Source organism: Bubalus bubalis, chromosome 8, assembly GCF_019923935.1.
Source record: "Bubalus bubalis isolate 160015118507 breed Murrah chromosome 8, NDDB_SH_1, whole genome shotgun sequence".
NCBI classification, from domain to species: Eukaryota; Metazoa; Chordata; class Mammalia; order Artiodactyla; family Bovidae; genus Bubalus; species Bubalus bubalis.
In genome coordinates this window covers 117,617,074-117,629,696 of record NC_059164.1, presented here as the reverse complement: position 1 = coordinate 117,629,696, position 12,623 = coordinate 117,617,074, and the positions used below count along the sequence as shown (strand labels likewise).

General features: G+C 45.2%; 1 protein-coding gene across 6 annotated transcripts in view; it reads left to right on the top strand.

Moving 5' to 3' along the window:
• Positions 1–8,636, top strand: part of LMBR1 (limb development membrane protein 1) — a 133,316-nt gene extending 124,680 nt beyond the window's left edge. For 4 of the 6 annotated variants that reach the window (XM_044947116.2, XM_044947115.2, XM_044947118.2 and 1 more), the window contains 3 exons: positions 3,113–3,274; positions 6,402–6,452; positions 6,777–8,636. In XM_044947116.2, coding sequence (XP_044803051.1) covers positions 3,113–3,274; positions 6,402–6,452; positions 6,777–6,862 — 299 coding nt within the window. In that variant the 3' untranslated portion in view covers positions 6,863–8,636. The remainder of the gene's footprint in view (positions 1–3,112; positions 3,275–6,401; positions 6,453–6,776) is intronic. The other 2 variants (XM_006061405.4, XM_044947117.2) reach the window with 1 other exon arrangement.
• The last annotated feature ends 3,987 nt before the right edge of the window (positions 8,637–12,623 follow it).

The window sequence follows — 12,623 nt, the reverse complement described above, 5'->3', positions numbered from 1 at the left end:
TAGGTGCAGGAGATGAGGTCTGCAAAATTCACAGGATCTCAAATGTACAGTGTGGGGAACATAGTCAATAACTAGATGGTGGTCATTTTGAAATGTATAGAAATACCAAAGCACAGTGTCATGTCAGAGGAACTGACATAGTGTTTTAGGTTGATTATACTTCAAAAGCAAACTCTTAGGAAAAAAGATCAGATTTGTGGTTACCAGAGGCAGGAGGTAGAGGAGGGGGAATTGGATGAAGGTCATCAACAGGTACACATGTCCAGTTATGAGAGAAATCGTAGGGACATGATGTGCAACATGACAAATATAATTATTTGCTGTGTGTTATATAGGAAAGTTGTTAAGGGAGCGAATCCTAGGAGTTTTCATCATATGGAAAAAAGTTTTGAAACTTTTAAAATTTTGTATCTGTTTGAGGTGATGAATGTTCACTGATCTGATCTTAATAATCATTTCATGGTATATATGAGTTAAAACATGCTGTACATGCTAAACTTATGCAGTGGTAAGCTGGAAAAGAAATAAGTACATTTTACAATTTTTACTGTGACAAAATCCTCTTAGACATTTTAGAAAAGTGTTTATTTAAGACTTCTTTTTGTCTATTAGAAGATTTTCAGAGTTGAAGAGCTTTGTAGTACTTAGCTGATATTATATTTCTAAAATGTTAAATTCTGAACAACATAGTTTTCTGGAGCTCGCTCCTATAATCTCTGATGTTTTGTCTGAAGCCCCAGTGCATCCACAGTAGCACTAGGCTTCTGGGTTTCTGTCTGAGGCCAACCTGAGGTGTCTGTGGCCAGAGCCTCGAACAAGAGGGGTTGCTCTTCTCCTCATGTTTCCCACTGGGTCTTGACCTGCCTCTGCAGACACCAGGGCTAGCCAGCTGAGAAGCTCTAGTGGAAGCACCTTTCCATTGTTCGTAACGTGCCTTCCAGTCTCACTGTGTGAATTCTCACTTACTGCCCCTGGCTTCCCTCTCATGGGGCGCGTGACACACAGCAAGTTCTGGGTGACTCTGAATTACTAGTTAGCATGTAGCAGAAGTTTCCAAAGTGGAGTTGGTTTCCCCATAAATTCACAAAGTAAGTCATTGGGCTCTGTGGAGAAGCTATCAGAACTTGTATTTATTTTTATTGCTATAGTTTTTTAAGTCTTTCTTTTGTGTATAAAATAATATATAGGTCAGTGAGTAGTATGTATATAGTTTTCAAATAAAATACACATGTAATGGGTATATATACTCTAATTTTATTTTTGCTAATGGTAGTGTATGATCAAAAATTTTTGAGACCAGATCAGACTTGTATAGAGCATCTGGGCAAGGTTTTACCCTGTGATGTGTCAGCTCCTCTTTAAATGAGCTTCCTGATACGCACAGTTGTGTGTGCGCATGCACGTGTGTCCCTCACCGGATGCTCAGGAGTCTTGGGCTCTAAGGATCGAAGATGCTTATCTGGGATCCCCGGGCCATGAACCCACTGAAGTGTGTTTTTGGGAGGACTGCATCTTGTTTACAGTTAACTTCCTAGGTTAAATTAAGTAGTACTTCATTTGAAAAATAATATGTATAATTAGACACATGTTCCTTTTAACAAAGTCTTAGTAAGTCTTCACTCAGAGAAACTGCCGCCGAATCGTTGCCATGACCTTGTGGTGTGACCTATGCTATACGTGCTACTAGGGTCTGGGTCCCTTCTACCTTCTTTGAAAAAGCATGTTATTGTACATTTCCATTAATCTTGTATTTCCTTAAACTACTTTGGTAGATTATTGTCTCTCAGATTCAGATACATTGGCCCTGGATACATGTGGTTACACGAGACCTGCTTTTTGATACCTGCTCTTTTTCTGTCATCTCCATGAGCTACTTTCGTAGAGTCTGTCCAGATAGGAGGTGATGGGATTGCGTTGAGTGGGGATGAGAGTTAAGTTTGAAAGTTAGCTGATGAGGTGACGTTAAGTTTAGTCAAAGCTGTTCTTGAAATTCTTAGGCCACCCATAAAATGAGAGGTGCGTGATTTTGGATATACAGGTCCTTAGTGGTTAAACTTTATATGGCCATGGTGAGCTCTCCAGCTTCTTCCTTAAAGAACATCAGTAGTCCCGTCACCTCTCACTTGACTGACCATTTGAACGCTGTTTTACTTATTTATTTACCTGTCAGTAGTCGGAAAAATCCTTCCATATGCAGACTCTTTCCAAGAAGTATTGAGCCGAGGGCATGTACTTGTTGAATACAATGACTAGTCAGACTTTTTTAAAGAAGACTTGTTTTTTACATGTCACAGGTGAATTTAAGTGGTGATGCATATAGAATACAACTGCACTGCGTTTCTAGCGTACGCAGCAGGTACACTGCATCTCAGCTGTGGCCATTCATTCCACAGGACTGCAGCATCCAGTTCACATATGTAACGTGTGTTTTCTTCCCCTTGGAAAGGAACCACTCTATTTGTTTATTTGTTAAGTAGTAAGTTTTAAGTATGTGCAAGGCATTGCTCTGGGTTCTGGGATCATAGGGCTAAAAACAAGAGTCTCTATTCTTATAATTCTGCAGGAAGTAGGCAGTAAATGAACCACAAAGGAAAAGAAACATTTCAGATAGTGTGTGCCTTGAAGAAACATTATCAGGGTGGTGGACCTTGGCAGGTCAGCTGTTGAGGGTAGAGGAGACAGGTGGCCTCTTAGAGGAGGTGACATGTGAGCAGGGCCCTGTAGGGAGGTGGGACAAGGGTTGGGGCAGGAGAGAGTTTGTCAGTGTCTCTTCCATCACAACCCTCATTTCCTGTTTTGGGGAATGGGCTGCACCCACTTTCCACACAGGAGCAGCACAGCGGGTTTCTTGTGGATGCAGGGAAATGCTGAGCGAGTGACCCGTTTCAGCTTCGTTGCTCACCACTGCCAGAGACTGACACGTGGACAGTTGCTTAGGCTGACTGGGGTTGGCCACAGGACCATGACTGTCTGTGATAACCGAGGATTCCCACTAACAGAAATGAGGAAGGCCATGGAATTTGATCTGATTTGTACTTTATCTTGGTAAATATATATTTATATAAATAGATTGTACCTGATTTACTAAGGGCTATTTTATTTATTTTAACAGGAATCACTAGATTTGACCTGCTTGGAGACTTTGGAAGGTTTAACTGGCTGGGAAATTTCTATATTGTGCTATCCTACAATCTGCTCTTTGCTATCATGACCACACTGTGTCTGGTCAGAAAATTCACCTCTGCTGTGCGAGAAGAGCTTTTCAAGGCCCTAGGTAATCCTGAGGTTTATGGGTACTTTTTCTCTCTTTCTACTTTAATAATTTTAAGTTTTCAGCTAATTTTAAGTCTTTACCTATTCATTTTCCAAATGTGTGAATCCTTTGAGGTCACATTCCTGAACCCACTGCTTATTGGTTATGTTCTTGTATAAGATTACTTCATTAAGCCTCATCTTTCTCATCTATAAAACAGTGATAATATCATCCTCAGAACTGTTGTGAATATTAACTAAAATAGTTCTCATCAGGGCCTAAGGGAAGTCCTGACACCCATGAGAGCTCAGCAAGAAGTAGCTCTTTTATTATGATGATGAGAGCAGTTGTGATGAACTGAGGGTGAGGTGCAAGGCTTATATTCTGGTAATGATGCCTCTTACTATTTTTTAGTTTAAGATTTTTTTTGAGAATTGGATTTTGTAAGTTTCAGGCTGACCCACAATTACAGTTCTCTTCATAAGTCAGATAATAATTTGGAATAAAAATATTAGTGTTTGGCATTAATAAGAGAGAGGGCATTTATTATGTATTCCATGAGTCATATGCATTGAGACAGTATTAAAAACTCATAGATTTGGCTAAGCTATAAAAGGTACAGATGTCACCCATGACCGTATTTTTCATGCTTACTTCAACATTAGTGATAAGCATATTTCAGGCTTTGTATTTTGGGAATACCAAGACAATATAAACTGTCTTGCTTTTAAACCTTCTTGGGTTTAGGGTGTGTAATTTTATAAAAGAGGGGAAAGGTAGTGATTTATGGTTAGAAAGTCCTGACATTAGCTCATTTACCTGAACTGACACCATGTGAATGCTCATAGCCCACGTGCCTCTGTGGCTCTGAGCTGTTGCAGAGCACAGCGTAACGGTGGTGCCTTAAGGCCCTGATCGCACGTACAGGGATGTCTGCCAGGCAGACCACAGAAAGCTTTACACACCACCAAGCTTTCCAATCCTGATGCTTGAAAGGATGGCCACTGGGAAGAAAAAAGGACTTCAGATTGTCTACTCATGTCTGTTTTACTGCGAATTTATCCTAGGAGACAGTGGCTGATGAAATACTGGGCAAAAAGGGAAGAGTTACATCTCATTTCAGCTGAAGCCCCAGACACTTTGGGGATTTTAATGCCCAGGTTCCATAATGCTGGTCAGATTAAAATCTAAAGATAAAGTGGGAATCAAACAGTCCTCTTAGCCAGATGTTTAGAGTTATAATTTCATATTTAGCTTATTGTAGCATCAGCAATATTAGTTACCATAATCTCAGATAAATTCCTACTTATCATTCACTAAAATGAGATGGTGGTGAATGCTGCTGCTAAGTCACTTCAGTCGTGTCCGACTCTGTGCGACCCCAGAGACGGCAGCCCACCAGGCTCCGCCGTCCCTGGGATTCTCCAGGGAAGAACACTGGAGTGGGGTGCCATTTCCTTCTCCAATGCATGAAGTGTCCTTCTCCAGTGCATGAAGTGAAAAGTGAAAGTGAAGTCGCTCAGTCGTGTCCAACTCTTCGAGACTCCATGGACTGCAGCCTACCAGGCTCCTCCGTCCATGGGATTTTCCAGGCAACAGTACTGGAGTGGGGTGCCATCAAATTGCAGTAAATTTAGCATTTGAGTTGGGTGTTTCGGATATCATCTTGCTAAAGAAGTCTTTATTAAAATAGTAAGATATGGGACTTCCCTGATGGTCCAGTGGCTAAGACTCCAAGCTCCCAATGCAGGAGGCCTGGGCAGGGAACTAGATCCCACCTGCCCCAGCTAAGACTTGGCACAGACAAATAAAAATGAATAAATAAAGTAGTAAGATATAATTTACCCTAAGGTAAAGCTTGTGTATGTTGTATTGGCTCTTTGACTGTAAGAGGCAGTGGTGTTATCAAGAGCTATGTAGAACATCTAATAAATACAGTTTTCCTAAGGTTTTCTGTTACTCTTTGGAACGCTCTAAGGAGGCAATGCTTGATACCTAGAAAAAGATCCTCATTAAGTGTATATAATGTGTGAATGATCTGAAATCTTAATATGATTTCACTGAGGATCATATAATTTGATCAGAAAATATAAAACTTAACCATCTCCTTTCTTTTCTTCTTTTGTGTGTTGGGGGTGGTGCGGGAGGGCTTTTTCCCTCTGCTGCTGTGGGTTGAGAATCGCAGTCTTTCTCATAGAGCCTCTGGCACAGGGCAGCCACTGGGAATTCAGCTGCCGTGATGGTGGAGCCGGTGATGATTTCTACAGAAGAGAGACACTGTAGTTTTTCCGAATAGATAACCTGTGCCCCACCCAGGTTTGAGAAGTAGCTCATCAGAATAATGGCCCCTGAAGGGGCTGAGTCTCCGCGAGGGCTGACCACCTGGTGGCCGTGCGCCCTGCAGCCGGCCTGTGTTGGCGCACTGCCCCGTGTCTGTGTCCAGCTGGAGCTGTAGGCGCCTTTCGGCACTCAGCGGCTCAGCCACTCCTGAAACCGGAACTCGGGGTGGGTGTGTGTGTGTGTTTGACTGACTTATTTTTTCCTTCCCAGTCATCCATCATAGACAGGCTCAATTTCACTTTTTTTCCATGAAGATATGCAGGTGATAGAAATTTTAAAATTTGGAATGTTGTGTTGGCTTGTGAGGGGTATAAAATTGTATATCAAGTTAGCTAGAAAACTACCTGAAATTTTAGGGGGAAAAATCATCCAAGTATATTTTTACAAATATCTGAGCCTCATAAAAATCATTCCCTGGAAATCTTTTCCATGGATGTGCTGCTTATGTGTTCTTGAATATCTTTATGCTTCGTTTTGTTAAAGTGCTCAGAGCTTTAGTGCCAGTTAAATACTTGAAACTTCCTACCAGCTTCTGTGCCCACACAGGCACAGTGCTGCCCAGTGTGTCAGTGCCCTGGTGAGCCATCGCCGCGTGATAGAGGGCAGGAGCATAGCTTCCAAGGCAGGGATGCGCGTTGACTCTGTGTTCAGGTTGCTCTTGGTCCTTTCCTTCTTCTTGGTAATATTCTCCATTGTTTTTCTTTTTACTTGCATGCTTAATGTCTTAGTGTGTTTTCCCCTGCATTTTCCTGTGAGTGTGTATGTATGAGTGTATTTTAAAATAAAAATGGGATCATCTTTGTTTCAGGTTATTCCCCAAGAAGGGCACTTGAGGATGGAGATAAGCTTGCAGGCGCAGGTTCATTAGAAGTTGCTCCTGGGGCCGAGGTGGAGGGCGTGGCGGGGCGGGGGCTGTGTGGAGGGCAGGGGCTCTGCACTCAGCGGAGGAAGCTGAGCCTGCCCTGTGGGAGGCTGGGTGAGGGGACGGCTCCTGCATGAGGGGAGGCTTGGCTTCCCGCCAGGCACCTGTCTTCAGCGGAGGCCCTGGGCGCTGCTGGTGGGGCACGGAGCCCTTTCTTGCTGCAGGGAGCGTGCCACGCGGCAGTCTCCTCAGGAGCACCTCATGTTCTGCCCAGCCTCTCAGCAGTGTGTTGGTTCTTACATTTTCTTCGTTTTTCTGCAGGGCTTCATAAACTGCACTTATCAGATACGCCAAGGGATTCAGACACAGCAAAGCCTTCTGCAAATGGGCATCAGAAAGCACTGTGAGGCCCGAGCGCCACTCTGCAGTCGAGAGCAAGCACCCCACACTCGTGACATTCCCGCCAGCCAGGCCGTCCTGCTGACCGTGGTCCATGTGTTGGGCCTAGGCCTGCCCGTGTCCCCGTCTTCATAATTTGAGGGCTTGGCTGTCGCAGGTCGTCTCCTCTTTGTTTGCCTTTGGGTGGACCTTATAGTTTCCAGCCAAGCACAGGCTCCTCCAGGCAGCGCGTCTTCTGGGGGACATGCTTGCTTGCATCAGCTGTGCAGCCATGAGGATGTGAGAAAAGGCAACTTTGGGGCTTTCTAAGGATTCACGTAAATCTCATTATATAGTCCATTCAAAGTGTAGACACCTACATGAAAGGCATCCTTCCTTAATCCTCAGATGGGCAGTTTCTGCAAAACATGGAAGTTGGTAGGTGTTACCGCAGTGGCTGTGTTGAGATCGTAATGCTCGCAAATGGCGTTTTCTACTTCCTTCAAGAAAAAACAAAAGCATAGTTCTGACTTAAGCTACCAAATATTGACTGGAATTTGAGTTAAGGGAAAAATACGCACCTCTTGTAACCCTGAGCCTTGGTAGATGCGAGGACCTGCCTGCTGCCTGAGCGATAGCCGTGGCAGGGTGTGTTGCGTCGTCGCACTTTCTGACAGTTTATGTGTAAATAATTCATATTACCTCTCACAACATAGTTGCCAGTGTTGAATACACTTGTAACTTAGATTTTGCCTTATAGGCTGTATGTACACTCAGTTTTTTTTTAAACATTTTTTTCAGGAATCCCGTAATTCCCTGTACTCCTGTGTCCATTATGGAACCGTAAATCCTCTGTGGTAGAAAGCCCTTCTTTCGCCTTTGGTCACTTCTGCACATGCCAAGTTAAGCCTCAGACTTAGAAAGGTGATCATTTAACACCAGAACACACAGCGTCGGCCAGCGTGCGTGGTGTCAGGACCGTTCTGCAGTGCATCGTGACCTCACGCTCATTCAGTTATTAAACTGTAAATAATTGCAGGGACAGGTTCTTGACCTCAAGTCCACTGAGTAGAAACTATACCGTGGTACTCTGTATCACCCTCGCTAGGTTAGAGCACCAGAAGCTGTGCATCAGAAGCAGGAGGTGGGCCCCTCACACGCAGTTCCTACCATGAGGCCTAAAGTGCGTGTGCCCACATGCACTGTGTGTGTGGCCGTAGAGTGTCTGTGTTCAGACACAGGTAAAAGAATCGTTTTCTCAGATTGTTGAATTTAAAGGTTCTGGGGAGAGAAGTTTATGAAAAATAGGCTGTATGTATTTGACAAAAAATTTCCACTAAGAACCAAAATTATAAGAAAAAGTAACTCAGCTCCATGTGTAGACTTCTTTATTTACACCTCTGCATTTCCTTCTGAGTTTCTCTTGTTAAAATGCAGCTTAGTTTTAAAACAAAAGAACATTTTGTGATTCTAAATGACCCTCAGTAAATACAAGCAGTCTAGTATGGGTGAATTTCTCAGCATAAGATCCACATACTGAGAAAAATTTATAAAAAATGGCTTTCTTCAGTTTTACTGGTAATTATACCTATTTAAGCATTAGTTGGAGGTTTTGATTTTTACTGAAACTTGCTTGCTTTGAGCAGACCAGGTCAAGGGGAGAAGAGAAAAAAGTTCCTTCAAATAAAAGAATATCACTTTTAACTTACACCACTTTCAGGGCACACATCCAGAAGAGCTTCTGGGTATTTGTAAGATGTCTGAAAATTTTTGAGTAAAGTATTAAACTTTTCAACATCTGTATCAACTCTTTGCTCATCTGAAAGTTTCTTTCCATCAGAGGATGTAAGCCAGGTTTGGATCAGTAAGGAGTGAAATGTATAATGGATTTTTCAAGCTCTCATTGGGTGCTTCTTCACTGCTGTGTGGAATAGAGGGATAGTTGTAACCTTGGGCCTCAGATGTGTTCTGTGTGAACAAATACAGGTCGTTACGTCCTCGGTCTGCATGTGATGACAACCACTTGAGACTACAGATACCCCGTATGTTCCCGGTCACATCCACGATCTCGTTCCTGACTGAAACGCTCATTCTAATCTCAGGCACTTCTCTCCGACACATGCTGGAGGCTGGTGCGTGGCCCTGTGCTGGGGTTGATGGGGGGCAGCACGTGGAGCTGGGCCCACAGCCAGAAGCGCCGTGGGGTGGGGTGGCGCCCACGAGGCCTCGGGCCGGAGGGCCCCGCGCCGCAGTCAGACGCCCGGCTGCCCTGCTTCTGAGCGGGCGGGGTACGTCAGTGACGGATTTAATACGGCTCCTCTCATATTTTCTCACTTCCAGGAACCAATGTATTGGTTCTGTGGTATTTAAATGTGTTGATTACACATTTTACACATACAACATTTGTAATGATCTTCACTGATTTTCCAAGGTATTAGGTTTAAAATTTATATAGCGTTATGTACATTCTCTATGAAAACGAACCTGCTGTAAATGTGAGACTTGATGTGAAGACCCTGTGTGCACACACATTAGCACCTTCTGAGCCACGCTGAGGGGTGGGCAGCAGATGAGAACGAATCCTCGCTGGTGGTTGTCACTTGGGTGCGTCCGAGGTGCAGACACGCCTGACCTGGGGCAGTGGCTTCTGCCTGGCTGTGCTGGGGGCACAGGTGAGCCCTGTGGCCTCAGCGTCACCGTGCTTGCCTAGAGCACAGGCTTACGTCGTGCCCCTTGGTGGCTCTCTGTGTTGTTGGCACAGTTTAGTGTATTTAGTGTATAAAGGCAGTGCTTGCAATGAGGATATATGCAGTACTGACTGTTTACACTTTTAAAAACTGGTATGATGTTACTTGGAAAATAGTGTTTGGATGCACTGGCAAATGATTTTTGTTTACAGAGTGTTTTGTTTACAAATTATCAGTCTTGTTTGTTTCTATGAAATTACTTTTAGTGTGACTTTCTCAGAAATTAAAGTTTTACAAAAAGTGATTTCATATTTTGGTTTACAAGTACTCAAATATTTGTGTTTTTGTTTTTTTATCTTAAATACCCTCATGGCTAAAACTTAAGGGTGCAGGTTACGTTCATTTCAGTCTTACGAAGGGCAGTAGTTACTCTGGTGGAATGGTAAGTTGAGGAAGAAGTGGATGTTTTCTGCCCTTTTTGTTGGGGAGTTTTTGGTAGGTCAATTTCTTGTGACCTAAAATGATTGAAATCATGTATGTTATGTTATTTATTTGACTTAGATACGATTTCTCTAATTTTTTCCACTGAAGGACTGAGCCACATACCTGACTGTGGTCTGGGCAGCTTAATCCAGTCTTTGGAAGCACATGTCCTTAGCATCTGGTTCATTCACTGACAGAAGCCTCTCCGGTGAGGCTTTCAGACTTCTGACCACAGTGAGAAATCCAGTTTACAGTGTAACACACACACTTCTCTGCATACAAACAAAAATCTAAGAAAACAGTACCTGCTTTTACTGTGTGTGACGCTTGCTGCCATTTTCTGTCCTGTTTTGTTTTGGGTTTTTTTTTTGTATATATATTTTTTTAATTAGATAGAAACCACTGAGTCATTTCCTGGCTGAAAGAATGATGAATACAAAGAATTGTTTTGGGTTTTGAATATTGTTCAGGTAAAATCCATTATTGCAGATACCACGGAAGCAAAAAGATTGAGTGTGAAAATTATTTGTTGCACTGCAAAGAATGCAATTAAAGTCAGTAGAAATTGCTGACTCTAAAGCAAGTTTCAAAGCTAAGTGGGTTATAAAGTTGGGATTATAAATTTGGATTATAAAGTTTCAAAACTAAGTGATCTGTATGTGTTGAAGGAGTAGTGCTGGGAGCTCATTTTCAAGAGAAGTTACTTAACTTCCAATTCTTTGTAATTCAATTAGGAACGTTTTTTTCAAGTTCAGGTGTAATCAGGTAGGCACTTCAGACAGCCCAGTCACTATGGGTGTGACTTTGGTGTGTGCTCTTCCCGGCGTGTGAAGAAGCCCGCTTCTCACAAGCAGGGTCACGGGAGCCGGGCAGACACAGCTTCTGTGCTCTTCTCTGAGGACCAGAGACAGCAGAGAGCCTCGGCGTCTGAATGCGGGCGGCGGGCACCCACGCGTCGCTGTGGGTCTGGGGAAGAGAGCCGTATCAGCTCCTACAAGTCCAGTGTTCTGTCACGCGGCTGCTGCAATGGCTGTCCTTTGAAAAGCTGCTGTTGTAAAAGAACGGCCTGCCTGCAGACCGGGGCGCCAAGCCTCAGGACCAGGCTGCCCCTGGAGCCCGCGTGCTGGCTCGCGGCCTCCCGAGGCCTGCGGTCTCCCTGTGTCGGCTCAGCAGTGGGCGTGAGGCGGAGGTGACGGGTTAGCCGCCAGAGCCGGGCCTGGCCCTCCCCGGCCGCACCTGCACTCTCCCTTCTGCCTCTACTTCTTCTCAGCAGCCACCCGCTTCTTTGCTCTTTTTAGTCCTCACCGTGGCATCTCATCAGGACTCGAAGTCAGGGGGTGAAGTCAGGAGGCAGATGCAGAGTCCTTGCTGTCAGCAGCCCTGGCAGCTGGGGAGATGCTCGTCTCTGCTCCAGGGCTTGGGGGCCCAAGCACAGGGAGGCGAGGACGTGGCCTGGGGACACGCCGGCGAGGTGTAGCGCTGGCTGTGAGCGCAGGTCCCTATCGCTGCCGCCTCCCCTCCGCCTGCTCCAAGGGTTCTGCTTTCCCAGTGAGTCCAGTTGGGTGGTTCGGAATTTCCCAACACCGGGGTGTCGAGTCAAGCATTCGAACACTGTCTGTCTGCCTTCTTGTCTCAGGTGCAGGAGTGCGGCATGGCCTCAGAAACTCAAGCCGACTTGGTTCTGTCTAGATTACACAGATAGCATAAGGACGTATCTAAGATGTCATTTTAAGATGAGACCAGTTTAACGTACATAGCTTGCAAAGGGATTTACTGCTGTACATTGGTAATAACAACAGCAGTAATAGCAGTAGGCACTTAAGTAGTGCTTCCCTATGGCAAGTATTGTTCTAAGCATTTTATAGGTGTTTTTTAAAATATTTGGCCACCTAATACAAACAGCTTACTCTTGGAAAAGACGCTGATGCTGGGAAAGATTGAGGGTGGGCGGAGAAGGGGCGGCAGAGGATGAGATGGCTGGACGGCGTCACCGAGTCAATGGACGTGAGTTTGAGAAAACTCCAGGAGATGGTGAAGGACAGGGAAGCCTGCAGTCATGGAGTTGCAAAGAGTCGGATTCAACTGAGCAGCTGAACAACAGCTCATTTAATCCTTATGACAGTCCTGGGGAGGAGGCACTGTTAGTATTCCCGCTTTGCTGATGAGGAAGCTAAAGCACAGAGAGGCTGGGTAACCCACCCGGGACCCACGGAGCACAGAGAAGCTGAGTAACCCACCCAGGACCATGGAGCACAGAGAGGCTGGGTAACCCACCCGGAACCACGGAGCACAGAGAGGCTGGGTAACCCATCCAGGGCCCACAGAGCACAGAGAGGCTGGGTAACCCATCCGGGGCCCACAGAGCACAGAGAGGCTGGGTAACCCATCCGGGACCCACGGAGCACAGAGAGGCTGGGTAACCCACCCGGGACCACGGAGCACAGAGAGTCTGGATAACCCATCCAGGACCCATGGAGCACAGAGAGGCTGGGTAACCCACCTGGGACCCACGGAGCACAGAGAGTCTGGGTAACCCATCCGGGACCCACGGAGCACAGAGAGGCTGGGTAACCCACCCGGGACCCACGGAGCACAGAGAGGCTGGGTAACCCACCCGGGA